The 12910-nt window shown below is 39.2% G+C and overlaps 1 protein-coding gene across 5 annotated transcripts in view; it reads left to right on the plus strand.

Moving 5' to 3' along the window:
* Acad10 (acyl-CoA dehydrogenase family member 10) overlaps positions 1–12910 on the plus strand; it is a 55588-nt gene that overhangs the window by 2257 nt on the left and 40421 nt on the right. For all 5 annotated transcript variants that reach the window (XR_011708639.1, XM_027949204.2, XM_071616894.1 and 2 more), the window contains exons 2-3: positions 3757–3955; positions 10150–10298. Coding sequence is in view for 4 of the 5 variants with exons in the window: in XM_027949204.2 (XP_027805005.2) it covers positions 3769–3955; positions 10150–10298 (336 nt within the window). In the remaining variant the exon portion in view is untranslated. The remainder of the gene's footprint in view (positions 1–3756; positions 3956–10149; positions 10299–12910) is intronic.

Here is a 12910-nt window from a genome sequence, read left to right on the forward strand (position 1 = left end):
ACTTTCCAGCCTAGGCTTGCTCTCCTGGTTCTCTTAACATGGCTAAGTTTTTGGGAATAGAAAGGGTGCATTCAGGGACATGGTGTTTTTACTTTTCCCTTTTCTTTAAAGTAATAAAATGCATCCTTCTATGTCTAGAAAGGCCTCAGGGGATGGATTTATACAAAGATGAATAAGATAGTCCTTGTCTTAAGGGAGCTTACAATTGTAGGAACAGATAGAAATGAAAACAATTCCTGAATAATGGAGTAAGAGTTCTACTAAAGTATAGAGAAGGAGCAATGGGAGGGGAAAAAGATGCCTTACTCTTCTTAGAAAAAGAAAGAAGCTTCTATAAGGAGATAAATCTAAAGCTGTGATGAATAAACAAATGGAAATTCATGAGGTACAGCCCAGGAAGGTGTTCTAGTCAGCACAGGACATGGCGAGGTGTGAAGGGATGAGAACTTAACAGCACTTTTTGCTCTGAAGAGAGCATTCTTGGCAAGTAGCTACAACAGAACTGTCATCTGAAGGCGGAGGATTAAGCAAGCTGCCTGTGGGAGCATCGCCCACATGTCCATTAGCAGGAGAGTGTGGAGGACAGTTACTTCAGTTAGGAATTATTAAAGTTGGCCCTTCAGGCCCCAAAGACACTTTTCATCTCTCTCTCTCTCTCTCTCTCTCTCTCTCTCTCTCTCTCTCTTTTATATGTTTTTTTTTTTAGTTGTAGAAGGACACAATCCCTTTAATTAATTAATTAATTTTTATGTGGTGCTGAAGATTGAACCCAGTGCCTCACACATGCTAGGCAAGCGCTCTACCACTGAGCCACCACCCCAGCCCTCATCTCTCTTAAACCCTTGCACAAGCCATATTTACATGTTCATGAGCCTATAAATAAATTTGTCTTTGTATCATAAACTTTGGCATTGGCATAGAAACGTAAGTAAAACCAAAAATGTGGAGATCATCCTCGAAGTTTTTATATTTTGAAAATTACTCCAAATTCAGCAAGTTTCCAATGCCCAAGAAGCATATTATGTCATTTTCAAGATTTACTGTTTATGATTCCTTTTTTGATTTTTTATTTTATTTTATAATATTTATTTTTTAGATATAGTTGGACACAATGCCTTTATTTTATTTATTTATTTTTTTAATGTGGTGCTGAGGATCGAACCCAGGGTCTCGCACGTGCTAGGCAAGCGCTGTACCACTGAGCTACAACCCCAGCCCCAATTCCTTTTTTTAGATGCTTACTTAGGTTTTTGACTCTTTAAGGTTGAGGCCAGCCTGAGCAACCTAGTGAAACCCTGTCAGAATATGCAGATTTAAAAACAGCTGGGGATATAGCTCAGTGGTACAGCACTTGCTTAGCAGACACAGGCCCTGGCTTCAGTCCCATAAAATTGTAAGTTGTCTTGCCAACCTGATTGGCTCTAACCTGGTTTTTAAAAAAACTATTTTTGTGTGTGTGTGTTTACTAGGGGTCAAACCCAGGGCCTTCTGTGTGCTATGCATACTCTTTTTTTTTTTTGAAGGTGTAGTTGGACATTTATTTATTTATTATTTTTGTGTGGTGCTGAGAATCAAACCCAGTGCCTTACATGTGTTAGATGAGATCTGTACTGCTGAGGCACAACCCCAGCCCCATATGCATACTCTTTACCACTAAACCACATCCTCAGACACTCTTGCCCCACCTTTTAAAAAATATTTTTAGTTGTAGATGGACACAATAATTTTATTTATTTATTTATTTATTTTTATATCTTTATTTTATTATTATGTGGTGCTGAGGATCGAACCCAGTGCCTCACGCTTGCCAGGAGAGCGCGCTACTACTTGAGCCACATCCCCAGCCCCAAAAATTTTATTTATTTCTTTATGTGGTGCTGATATTTGAACCCAATGCCTCACATATGTTAGACAAGTCTACCACTGAGTCACAATCCCAGCTCTCCTTTTTTTGAGATGGGCCCAGGCTGGACTCAAACTCCTGCACTAAAGTGATCCTTCTGCCTCAGCCTCTTGAGTAGGTGGGACTGTATAGGTGAGTGCACTCCACTCTGCTAAAAGCCTTGTTTTTGTGGCATTTTTGGGGATCGAGCCCAGGTTTCAAGCATACTAGGCAAACACTCTCTCACTTATTTAACAGCCGCAGCCCTTTTTTATTTTTTATTTTGAGACAGGGTCTTGCTAAGTTGCCCCGCCTGGCTTTGAACTTGGAATTTTTCTGCCTCAACCTCCTGAGTTGCTTGGATTGCAGATGTGTGCCACCATGATCAGTAGAAAAGCTTTTCAACTATAGAAAGCACATAAAAAGCTTAATGATTTTCAAGAGAAGAATAAAAGTTGGGAGTTCCCCCAGTTTTTTATTCCAAACTTATAGAAAATGTGAAAGAAAAGACAATCATCTCCCATATACTTTTTTAAATACCTTTATTTTATTTCTCTTTATTTTTATGTGTTGTCGGGGATTGAACCCAGTGCCTCATGAATGCTAGGCAAGTGCTCTACCACTGAGCCACAAACTAGGGCCTCCCATATACTTTTTAATCTAGATTCATCATTAACATTAATCTCAGTTCATGTGAATATAGGAATATATGCATATATCAACATACATGCATATATGTATGCGGTTCTTGAACCTTTGTGTGGGGTGGTTTGTGTGTGTGCGCGCGTGCATGCGTGCGCGCGCACACGTGTGTGTGATACATTCCAGGGATGGAACCCAGGGCCTCATGTATTCTAAGTCAACTCTCCATCACTGAGCTCTTCCCCAAACCTTTTGAAGGTGATTTTAGAAAAGAGTCAATGGGGAATCATTAGGAGGCTAGGGCAGTGATCTGTATGAGAGATGATGTTTTGATGATGTGATGGTGACATCCTAAGTACTAGGAGGAGGGAGGTACAGGATGTCTTGGGAGAATACAGGAAAGACTGGTAAACTGCAACCCAGGGGACCATTTGGAATTAGCCAGGAAATTGTTGCCAAGTATTTCAGGTCAAGGGAGCAACATATGCAAAGACAGGCAGGAGGTGAATATAGTATGTTTAAGAAAATTGCACATGGATACTTGTGTTGGCTTCTCCCTGGTTGAGGTGAAACAGCAGGGTGAATTGAATTGCTACAGATTGGAGGGAAGCAGATCTTAGGGGGCCTTTAAAACCAGGTTAAGGAACTGAAAGTTTGCCTTAAGGGCAATAGAGACTCACTGAAGTTTTTAAATGGGATTAAGATGTGATCAGATTTGCAGTTCTGAAAGATTATTCTGACAAATGAAGAATGAATTGGTAAGAGGTTTGAAAAGAGGCAGAGGGAGCAGTTAAGATCCACAGACAGAGGGCTGGGGATATAGCTCAGTTGGTAGAGTGCTTGCCTTGCATGCACAAGGCCCTGGGTTCAATCCCCAGCACAAAAAAAAAAAAAAAAAAAAAAAAAAATCATGGACAGGCAGAACGATGACAGTGAGAAAGGGAAGGAGTGGAATTGACAATGTTGAGAGCAACTGGCCTTGCCATGGCTAAGTTGAGATGGCAGGAATTCAGGGCTGAATCTCACTTTTTAGCTTGGGCAGCTGGGTGGATGATGGAGCCATTTGGTGGGCAGTCAGGGAGGGAGGAGACACTGAGATCAATTATTGATGTAGTTTTTGAGACACTTGTTGATCAGTTGGCAATGTCTAATTGGCATTCCTAAGCTCCAGGGCAGGGGCCTGCATAGAAGTAGTGAGGTCAAGCTGTGCCCTGTGCCTTCTTCTCACACAGCCTGAGCTCAACATGTGCATAAGGAGGCTTTTCCAGTCCTCCTGTCTCCCCTGGACATGGAGAGCAGCTTTCATGAAGTCCATGCAGTGCAGGCAGCAGAGGACCCACCGATGGACACATTCTGGGGGTGGCACCTACAGAGCGGTGATTTTTGACATGGGTGGAGTTCTCATTCCTTCTCCAGCCAGTGTGGCTGCAGGTGAGCTTTTCATTCTTTTTCACATGGGGGCTGAAGAATGTACGGTGAGAGGGGATAGGGGAGACACATCTGGGCAGCAGCATATCCCAGAGGGCAGTGCACTGGCCCTTGAATCAAATTCCAAGCATTACTTAGTGGTTGAGTGTCTTGGGCAAATTGTTCAACTTCTCTGAGTCTTTAGTTTTTTCATCATTAAATTCAGATTAATAATGGTACCTACCTCCTTGAGATTTGAGGAAGAGTTAAATGAAATAATCCACTGGCATAGCACAGAGTGCTCAGCTCATCCCTTGTTCTCAGTAAACAACAAGCTGCCGTGGTTATTGTAGTTTTGATGAGAATTTAACTACCTTTCCCTGGGAACAGTACTACTGAAATCTTGAATGCTGAATGAAATTCCCCAGTGGATCACAACCTTTTCTGCTACCTCCCTTACAGTGTTAACTTTTATTTCTCAAGCCCTCCCTGGTTTTCCTTCTTTCTCCTCTCTGTTCAACTTACATTAATTAGTTCAGTTTGGGTTTCAAGTTTTAGAAATCCTAACAAAACAGGAACTGAAACAAGATAGAAGTTTCTTTCTTTCTTTCTTTTTTTTGTTCACAAAAGCCCAGGTATATGTCTGGGACTGGGATGTAGTTCTGTAGCATTAGGAACCCAGGCACTGGCTCTCACTTACTGTCTCACTCTGTCAATGTGTGTAGTACTGGGGATAAACCCATGTCCTGAGCATGTTAGGCAATGCTCCACCACTGAGCCACACTCCCAGTCCAACTTTGGCTCTTTTAATATTCTCTTCATTTCCTAAATGGCCTTGAATTTGTGATCCTCCTGCTTCAGCCTCCCAAATAGCTGGGATTATATGTGTGTGCTACCATGCCTAATTTTTGTGTGTGTGTGTGTGTGTATGTGGGGTTCTAGGGCTTGACCCAAGGCCTTGCACGTGCTAGGCAAGTGCTCTGTGATTAATCTACTGTCCCAGCTTAAATCTTACATACTTTAAAAAAATTTTTTTTTGTAGTTTAGATGGACAGAATTCCTTTACTTTATTTGTTTATTGTTATGTGGTGTTGAGGATTGAACCCAGTGCCTCACGCATGCTAGGCAAGCACTCTGCCACTGAGCTATAACCCCAGCCCAAATATTACATCTTAAACCCGGTATGATAGCAGGCACCTGTAATCCCAGTGGCTTGGGAGGCTGAGGCAGGAATATCACGAATTTGAGGCCAGGCTCTAATTTAGCAAGGCTCTAAGCAACTTGTGAGACCCTGTCTCAAAATAAAAATAAAAAGCCAGTTTTCATAACTGACTAGAAGAACTGAAACTGGGTATGATGTGGCTCTGGGGAATTAGTCAATTTCCATATGCAAAGAGGTCAGATCCCTTTGAGCCTTACTGAACTAGTTGGAAACTTTTCCCTCAGTCTAGACCCAGCCCTTCTCCTTCATGTAGAATGCCAGTACCTGTACACCAGCAAAGTGCTGTTGCTCTGTGATTAATGCCCTTGAGTTTGATACCTGGTACCACCCACCCCATCCCCCGCCAATTAAAAAAAAAAAAGAAAAGTTATACTTACATTTTTTTTTTTTTTAACATTTAAGATGGGGGTTAATCAACTCTGGCCCTTGGGCCAAATTACCTGTCATCCAAGAATGACTTTTACCTTTTGAAATAATTGGAAGATATCAAAACAAGTACTCAATATTTTGCCAAGTGTGATGGTGCACATCTATATCCAAGATACTCAGGAGGCTGAGGTAGGAGGATCACAAGTTCAAAGCCAGCCTGAGTAACTTGGTGAAACCATGTCTCAAACTAAAAATTTATAAAGGGGCTGGGACTGTAGCTCGGTGATAAGAGTGCTTTGCAAAGTATGCATAGGCCCTGGGTTTAATCTCCAATACTGCAAAATATTTGTTGGCCCTTATTCTAGTTTATACATTTTAAAATCTCACACATACTGTGTGAGATTTATAGACACATTCAGTGTCTATAAAAATGAATTTCTTTTGGAATATAGCCAGACCATTCATTATCCCTGGCTGCTTTTGCCCTATAATGGCTGGGTTGAGTAACTTCAACAGGAACTTTTATGGCCCTCAAGCCCTAAAACATTTGCTGTCTGGCTGTTGGAGAAAGCTTGCCACTTCAATTTGAACTTTTTTTTTTTTAATATTTATTTTTTAGTTTTCGGTGGACACAATATCCTTATTTTATTTGTATGTGGTGCTGAGGATCGAACCCAGCGCCCCGCGCATGCCAGGCGAGCGCGCTGCCGCTTGAGCCACATCCGAAGCCCCCAATTTGAACTTTTTGGTTGCTATGAAATTAATATGCACATGACAGAAAAATTCTCTTTAACATTGTATTCAGGGAGCATAATGATAAATCAGACTTTTTCATTTTTTGCTACAGTTCTACCTCTTTTTTTTTTCTGTTGTTTTATATTCATTTCCCTGATTGTCAGTGGGGTTGAGCCTTTTATGGTGTGTGTGTGAGTGTGTGTGTGTGTGTGTGTGTGTGTATTTTTTGGTACTGGAGATTGAACTCAGGGGCACTAGACCCCTAAGCCACATCCCCAGCCCTATTTTGTATTTTATTTAGAGACAGGGTCTCACTGAGTTGCTTAGCATCTCGCTTTTGTTGAGGCTGGCTTTGAACTCAGAATCCTCCTGCTTTAGCCTCCTGAGCTGCTGGGATTACAGGTATGTACCACCATGCCTGGCATTTTTTAGTATATTTATTGCTCACTTGGTTCTATTTTTCTATGAATTGTTCATTTTTTTTGTTGATTTGCAATAATAACTTCTCATCAATTACATTGCTTGTAAATATTTTTCCCTTCTGTGGTGTGTGTTGATTTTATGTAATGTTCTTTGCCATACCAAACTTTTGTTCTGTTTGTTCTTTTTATGTTTCCTTTCTTCTTTCAGTGTTGGGAATTGAATCCAGGACACACTAGGCAAGTGCTCTACAACTGTACAACTGTATGTCCCTTTATTTTTTGTTTTATTATATAAACTTAATGTTTTTGTTTTATTTTGAGGCAGGGTCTTCCTAAATTGCCCAGGCTAACCTCGAACTTGGGCTTCTCCTGTCTCAGCTTCTCCAGTCACTGAGATTACAGGTGTATGCCACCTTGCACAGCTTGTGTTTTTTCTTTATGGCTTGAGCTTTTTGAGTCTTGGATAAACTCTTCTCTTCAAGTTCATTTAAAGTGTTGTGTATTTTATCTATTGGGAATTTATTTTAAAGTTTATTTATTTTTTTGTACTCCTGAGCACTGTACCAGTGAACAACATCCCTAGCCCTGCTTTTTTTTTTGGAGCCCCAGTTTCATTAAGTTGCTTAGAGCCTTGCTAAGTTGCTGAGGCTGGCCTCAAACTTGCAATCCTCTTGCCTTAGCATCCCAAGTTACTGGGATTACAGGAATGTACCATCACACCCAGTTTGGGAATTTATTTTTGTGATGTGTAAAATTGGGATTTAATTTAATGGTTTTCCATATTAAAATTCAGTTATGTCTACTCTCATTTATTGAATTCTTAGTGCTAAAAGAGAATAAAATGCAAAGGAGGGCTGGCTTTGTGGCTTAGTGGTAGAACGCTTGCCTAGCATGTTTGAGGTACTGGGTTTGAGTCTCAGCACTGCATGTAAATAAATAAAAGTCTGTTGACAACTAAAACATATTTTTAAAAATATTCAAAGGAAACTTCCTGTGCTACCTTTACCCTTCCCCAGGAGGTTCTTGCCTTCTTGCCTTCTGTGGGTATTACTGTGAACATTTGTGTGTGTGTGTGTGTGTGTGTGTGTGTGTGTGTGTGTGTGTGGTGCTGGGGATCGAACCCAAGGCATGCAAGGCAAGCACTCTACCAACTGAGCTATATCCCCAGCCCACTGTGAATATATTCTTGTTTATCCTTTAAAAATTTTCATGTGTCTGTCTAGCTACACATTGACATATAAGGGTATGTGTGAAACATGTATATGTGCACACATACATTGGATCATGTTCTGCAGACTATTCTGTACCTTTTTTTTTTTTTGCAGTAGTTATTTTGCCAATTTATTTCTTCCTTCCTTTTTTTTTAAAATGGTGCTGAGGATCACACCAGGGCCTCATTCATGCAAAGTACAACATATACTACCACTGAACTACAGCCCTAGACTTTTGCAGTTTTTTCATATCAGTAGGCATAGGTCTAGTTCAAGAGTTAGCAAACTCTTTCTATAAAGGGCTATATAGACTTTGCATTTTGTAAGCCATAGTGTCTATGTCATAACTACTCACCTCTACAACAGTGAGAAAGCATCAGTAGACAATAGTAAAGGAATAAGTGTGCTTGTGTTCCAATAAAACTTTATTTACAGAAACAGGAGGGCTGAGAGTGTAGCCCAGAGGTATAGCATTTACCTAACATGCATAAGATTCTGGGTTCGATCCCTAGCACCACAGTAAACCAAAAATAAACAAAAAACAAGCAGGAGATTGATTTGGGCCCCAAGACCTATTTGTCGACTCTTAGTTTATACATTTTAACATCTCACACATACAATGTGGTATTCCTTAGGTAGATTTACCCTAATTAATTTAATAAGCCCTTTATTAATATACAATTAACCTTCCATTTCTTTTTTATTAGAAGCAGTTCTGCACAAACAGCCTTGTTATCATTGTATATTTTTCTAAATATATCTGGAAGAAATTCCTGGAAGTGAAATTACTGTATCGAATGTAGGCACATTTAAAATATTGGCAGAAATTGCCAAACTGCTCTCCATAGAGGTTATACTTGTTTATGCTTTGTCAGCAATATGTGAAGGTGCTGACTTCCCCACACACTTGCCAAATCTGAGACTATGAAAAAGGCCATACAGTTTAGCTCTAAAATTACAGAAATATTTTTGGATTGATGAGTTTTGTTTTGTTTTGTTTTGTACTAGAGATTGAACCCAGGAGTGTTTTACCACTGATCTACATCCCTATCCCTTTTTATTTTGAAGCAGGGTCTGGCTAAGTTGCCCAGGCTGACCTGAAACTTGTGATCCTCCTGCCTCCGTCTCCCAAATTGCTGAGATGACAGGCATGTACCATGACACCTGGATCTATATTGAGTTTTTAAAGTCTTACTCTTCTCAAGGGACATACATGATATCATTATCATTGGTTATTTCTGAAAAATGAGATTGCTTGTCATTTTACTTTTTTCTTTTGCAATATTAGGAAATGGACCTGGAGTACTTTACCTCTAAGCTATGTCCCAGCCCTTTTTTAATTTTGTATTTTGGGACAGTGTTTTGCCAGGTTTCTGAAGTTGGCAGTGAACTTTCAATCCTTCTGACTTCACCTCCCAAGTTGTTGGGGGTTTTGTGCCACTGTGCCTCACTCTTTTTTCATTTTATAACTTTTTATGTTGTCTTAGATATTTTTAATGCACAAGTACTACTTTATTAGGAAAAAAAAGACAGTGTCTTCATTTCAAAATACACATATTGCCCCTAGAAACTGTATTACTTAGAAACAGAAAACCTCATAGGAGAAAAAACAACACTTATTAAAATGTTCCCAGTACTACACAAATGCTGATTCATTTACTGCCTTTCCTCTTTATGAGCAGAAATTTTCTTATTTGTTCCACAAAGACAGCTTCACCCAAAGTGACTGATTCAGTGTATCAGCTATATTGCTGTAAAGAATTACTCTAGCTTACAAAATGAAGAGTTGGGTTTGGGTTGCTGTCCAAATCTGGTTTATTCCTATGTATACTTCTTTAGATGTGCTAGGACCAGGTAAATAACCCAATGTGTATGGTCCAGCCAATGAGAGACCAAAGAAGAGAATCTATGCTGTGTTCAGGGTCATCTCAAGTGGTAAGGACCTGAGGCTCAGCAGCACTGTGTTCTCTGTCATATAAATTAGTATCTCTTCCTTCAAAGGTCCAAGGTTGAGATTTTGTTTCTTTGGTGCTGGTTTCAACCCAGGGCCTCATGCATGCTAGGCAAATGGTCTACCACTGAGCTTCATCCCCAGCCATCTGAGATTGAAGTTTTAGTATTTCGTGTATTTCTCTAAATTACAGATAACATTTACATAGGCATCAGAGTGATACCATAGGAACTGGTATGATAATTCCCCTGAACTCCAGCCATTATTCGATGTATTTCATATTTCACTGTTGTATATTCTATTTACAGAATGGGAGGTACAGAATCGTATTCCTTCTGGAACTATATTAAAAGCTCTCATCAAAGGTGGAGAAAATGGACCCTGGATGACATTTATGAGAGGAGAGATAACAACAGAGGATTTCTTAAAAGAATTTGGGAGACTTTGCTTTGAAATAGTAAGTGGAATATATACCTGCATTTCTTTTTATTATTTTTGCCTTGAAGAGCAATTGGCAATATTCATCCATAACTTGATTAAACTGAAAATAAAGTGAAAACCTAATAACCCATTATGTTTTAATCTACTTAGTCTGTCCCTAGGTACTTGATTTTAACTTCATATATGAATAAGTAAAAACATTCTTTACTCTAAACCCCTCCAGCAGATATTGAAACAGGAGCCATCCACATAATGACTTTGATCCAAAAGCTTATTAGAATGATAATAATTTTTTAAAAATATTTTTTAGGGGGCTGGGATCATGGCTCAGCAGCAGAGCACTTTCCTCGCACATATGGGGTACTGGGCTCAATCCTCAGCACCACATAAAAATAAATAAATAAAATAAAGGTATTGTGTCCACCTACAACTAAAAAAAATTTTAAAAAATTTTTTTTAGTTGTAGAGGGACATACAATATCTTTGTTTATTAATTTATTTTTATGTGGTGCTGAGGATCAAACCAGTGCCTCACACATGTTAGGCAAGTGCTTTACCACTGAGCTACAGCCCCAGCCCCTAGAATAATAATATTGACCATTTTCTGTGTGCAGTGCTTTGTCCTAAGCTTTTTATTTGCATGAAATCATGTAACTTTCACAGTAGCTGTACTAAAATATAATAGTAAGAGCAGTTCTGTGGTTGGATGATGTGAGCACAGCAGGGCCCCTGAACTGGACACTTAGGATGGCTAAAATGGCCAATTGGATGCTATACATTTTTCCCACAATTTAAAAAAAATACAAAGACTGAGACTTATAAGCATTATGCTAAGTAAAAGAAGCTAGTCAAGAAAGATGGCATGTTATTTGATTCCATTTCTATGCATGTCCTGAATACTCAAAGCTATAGAGAAAGCAGATTAGTGGTTTTCTAGGACTAGGGGTGTTGAGGAAAGTGAGGAGTGACTTTTTTTTTAATATTTATTTTTTAGTTGTAGTTGGACACAATACCTTTATTTTATTTATTTATTGTTACATGGTGCTAATGATCAAACCCAGGGCCCTGCACGTGCTAGGCAAATGCTCTGCTACTGAGCCACAACCCCAGCTTGAGGAGTGATTCTTTTTTTTGTGTGTGGTGCTGGGGATTGAACTCAGAACCTTATGTGTGTGAGGCAAGCACTCTACCAACTGAGCTATATCCCCAGCCCCTCAGGAGTGATTCTTAATGCGTATGAATTTCTCTTTAGGGTAATGAAATATTCTATGATTGATTGTGATGGTTGTATCATTTTGTGTATATGTTAAAAACCTTTGACTTGTGGGCTGTTATTGTAGCTCAGTGGTGGAGCACTTGCCTAGCACATGTGAGGCACTGGATTCAATCCTCAGCACCACATGATAATAAATAAATACATCTAAACTAAAAAAAATTTTTAAAAACCCAAACCTTGGGCTGGGGATATAGCTCAGTTGTTAGAGTGTTTGCCTTGCATGCACAAGGCCCTGGGTTTTATCCTCAGCAACACACACACACACACAAAAAAAAAAACAAACCCAAGCCTTTGGCTTATGAACTCTAGGTAGGAAAGTTGTATGGTATGTTAATTATATTTCAATAAAGCTGTTAGATATGTATTAGGTATATATATGTGTGTGTGTATTCATATATATGTGTATGTGTGTGTGTGTGTGTGTGTGTGTATGTATATATATATATATATATATATATATATATATATATCATAGCAAACTGGCCTTTATAGATTCTGAAACATTGTAAGAGTTTTTAAAATCTGTACAGATTAAATTTTAAAACAACAAAATTGACCAGAAACTAAGGTTTATAATGGTAAAGCCTTGAATAATACAAAATTATTAAGTGCCTTCCACATCATGAAAAATATGTTCCAAGACTGAGGGTATAGCTCAGTGGTAGAATGCTTTTCTAGCTCGTGTAAGGCACTGGGTTCAATCGTCAGCACTGAATAAAAATAAGTAAATAAATAAAATAAAGGCATTGGGTCCACATATAATCAAAAAATTTTTTAAATAAATAAATTGCATTTAACTGGCATCGTGGTACACTCCTGTAATCTGTGCAAGTAGAGACTGAGGCAGAAGGATCACAAGTTCAAGGCCAACCTTGGCAACTTAGCAAGACTTTATCAGAATAAAAGTTAAAAAAAGGGGCTGGGGTTGTGGCTCAGTGGTAGAGCGCTTGCCTAGCACTTAGGAGGCACTGGGTTTGAGCCTCAGCACCACATAAAAAATTAGTAAACAAAATAAAGGCTTCGTGTCCATGTACAACTAATAAATAAATAAATAAAAAGTTAAAAAAAGGGCTCGGGATGTGGCTCAGTGGTAGAGGGCACCTGGGTTCAATCCCCAGTACCATACATACATACATAAATACTTATAATACACATTCATTTGTAGACAAGCATGCAGAGGCTTAGGCAAGAGGATTGCTTTGAGCCCAGGAGTTTGAGATCATCCTCGGCAACATTGCTGTCTCAAAGAAAAAAAAAAAAAAACAAGCCAGGCATGGTGGGCACGCCTGTATTCCCAGCAACTTGGGAGGCTGAGGCAGGAGGATTGTGAGTTCAAAGTCGGCTTCAGTAAT

Source organism: Marmota flaviventris, chromosome 1 (assembly GCF_047511675.1).
Source record: "Marmota flaviventris isolate mMarFla1 chromosome 1, mMarFla1.hap1, whole genome shotgun sequence".
Taxonomy (NCBI): domain Eukaryota; kingdom Metazoa; phylum Chordata; class Mammalia; order Rodentia; family Sciuridae; genus Marmota; species Marmota flaviventris.